The 2,482-nt window shown below is 45.9% G+C and overlaps 1 protein-coding gene across 1 annotated transcript in view; it reads left to right on the forward strand.

Annotated features, from left to right (window-relative positions):
- Positions 1–1,532, forward strand: part of LOC147086552 (C2 calcium-dependent domain-containing protein 4C-like) — a 2,587-nt gene extending 1,055 nt beyond the window's left edge. The window contains exon 1 of the mRNA XM_085978363.1: positions 1–1,532. This exon is cut by the window's left edge and continues 1,055 nt beyond it. Coding sequence (XP_085834489.1) covers positions 1–299 — 299 coding nt within the window. The 3' untranslated portion in view covers positions 300–1,532.
- Positions 1,533–2,482: the final 950 nt, after the last annotated feature.

The following is a 2,482-nucleotide window of genomic DNA, read 5'->3' on the forward strand; positions in this document are numbered from 1 at the left end:
GCGAGGGCCTCTACCCGCTGTCCTTCGAGCCCAGGTGCGTCAGCTGCTGCGTGGTCCTCTGCCTGCTGCCCGGCAAGATTCAGAAGCAGCGCAGCACCATCATCAAGAATAGCAGGAACCCCATCTTCAACGAGGACTTCTTCTTCGAGGGCGTCACCGAGGAAGACCTGGAGAGCAAGACCGTGAAGCTCAAGGTGCTCAATAAGGGCTCCGGGTTGAAGAGGGACTGCGTAATGGGAGAGAGCCAGTTGGACCTGGCTTCCATCTTGCCCAACCTTCACACGTTGAACAGGGGCTGATGGACTGATCCCACCGCATTCACTGGCCACGGACTATCTCATAAGAACATAAGAACATAAGAAATAGGAGCAGGAGTAGGCCAATCGGCCCCTCGAGCCTGCTCCACCATTCAATAAGATCATGGCTGATCTGATCCTAACCTCAAATCTTCTATCACTCTGCATCCACCCGAACCCATGTGATCTCCCGGGAGAGGCGAAAAACCAGATAAAGACCCAATGGCCAATTTGGGAGAAAAAAATCTGGGAAATTCCTCTCCGACCCATCTAGGCGATCGAAATTCTTCCAGGAGATCACTCTGTCCCTATATTTTCCACAGTACTTACCTTCTGTAAAGGCGATCTCCACCCCAGCCAGGAACAGGAATAAAACCATCTCCTGAAATCTAACAGAATTAGAACACAGTAGGAGCAGAACAAGGCTACACGGCCCCTGGGCCCACTCCACTACCCACAGGGCCATGACCATCCCGAACCTAGACTCATGTCCAATTTCCTGCCCGCTCCCCGTAACCCTTAATTCCCTTTACTTCTAGGAAACTATCTATTTCTGTTTTAAATGTATTTAATGATGTAGCTTCCACAGCTTTCTGGGGCAACAAATTCCACAAACCTACCACCCTCTGAGTGAAGAAGTTTCTCCTCATCTCAGTTTTGAATGAGCAGCCCCTTATTTTAAGATTATGCCCCCTAGTTCTAGTTTCACCCATCATTGGGAACATCCTCACCGCATCCACCCGATCAAGCCCCTTCACAATCTTATATGTTTCAATAAGATCGCCTCTCATTCTTCTGAACTCCAATGAGTAGAGTCCCAATCTACTCAACCTCTCCTCATATGACCACCCCCTCATCCCCGGGATTAACCGAGTGAACCTTCTTTGTACTGACTCGAGAGCAAGTATGTCTTTTCTTAAGTATGGACACCAAAACTGTATGCAGTATTCCAGGTGCGGCCTCACCAATACCTTGTACAACTGCAGCAATACCTCCCTGTTTTTATATTCCAACCCCCTAGCAATAAAAGCCAACATTCCATTGGCCTTCTTAATCACTTGCTGCACCTGCATACTAACTTTTTGAGTTTCGTGCACCAGGACCCCCAGATCCCTTTGTACTACAGTACTTTCCAGTTTCTTGCCATTAAGATAATAACTTGCTCTATGATTTTTCCTGCCAAAGTGCATAACCTCACACTTTCCAGTATTGTATTCCATCTGCCAAATCTCTGCCCACTTACTTAGCCTGTCTATGTCCCTTTGCAGGTTTTTTATGTCCTCCTCACTCACTACTTTCCGTCCCATCTTTGTATCATCTGCAAACTTTGATATGTTACACTCGGTCCCCTCCTCCAAATCATTAATATAGATTGTAAAGAGTTGGGGACCCAGCACTGACCCCTGCGGAACACCACTAGTTACTGGTTGCCAATCTGAGAACGAACCATTTATCCCAACTCTCTGCTTTCTGTTAGAGAGCCAATCCTCCACCCACGCCAGAATATTACCCCCAATCCCGTGATTTTTTATCTTGAGCAATAATCTTTTGTGTGGCACCTTGTCAAATGCCTTTTGGAAGTCTAAATACACTACGTCCACTGGTTCCCCTTTATCCACCCTGTATGTTACTTCCTCAAAAAACTCAAGCAAATTTGTTAAACATGACTTCCCCTTCATGAAACCATGCTGAGTTTGCCCTATTAAATTATGTTTATCCAAATGTCCCGTTACTGTCTCCTTAATAATGGACTCTAACATTTTACCAACCACAGATGTTAGGCTAACAGGTCTATAGTTTCCAGCCTTCTGCCTACTACCCTTTTTAAATAAGGGTGTTACATTAGCAGTTTTCCAATCTGCCGGGACCTTTGCTGAGTCCAGTGAGTTTTGGAAAATTATTACCAATGCATCCACAATCCCTACCGCTACTTCCCTCAAGACCCTAGGATGCAAGCCATCAGGTCCAGGGGATTTATCCGCCTTGAGTATACTCAATACTTGCAATAATTTATTTCCTTTGTGTACGGCTTGACAATATTTATTTTTTTCATAATAAAAAGAGGCGTCCCCCTCGAATACTTGTGTGTGACTCCTCATTTTTACCTCCTCTAGTCTTCTTCTCCTTCTTAGGCAGTCCCTCGGAACCGAGGATGACTTGCTTCCACACTAAGAATGAGTTCTCAG

The sequence above is a fragment of the Somniosus microcephalus genome, unplaced genomic scaffold (genome assembly GCF_052327205.1).
Source record: "Somniosus microcephalus isolate GS21.2 unplaced genomic scaffold, FLI_Smic_1.0 unresolved_chr7, whole genome shotgun sequence".
In the NCBI taxonomy this organism is placed as follows: Eukaryota; Metazoa; Chordata; class Chondrichthyes; order Squaliformes; family Somniosidae; genus Somniosus; species Somniosus microcephalus.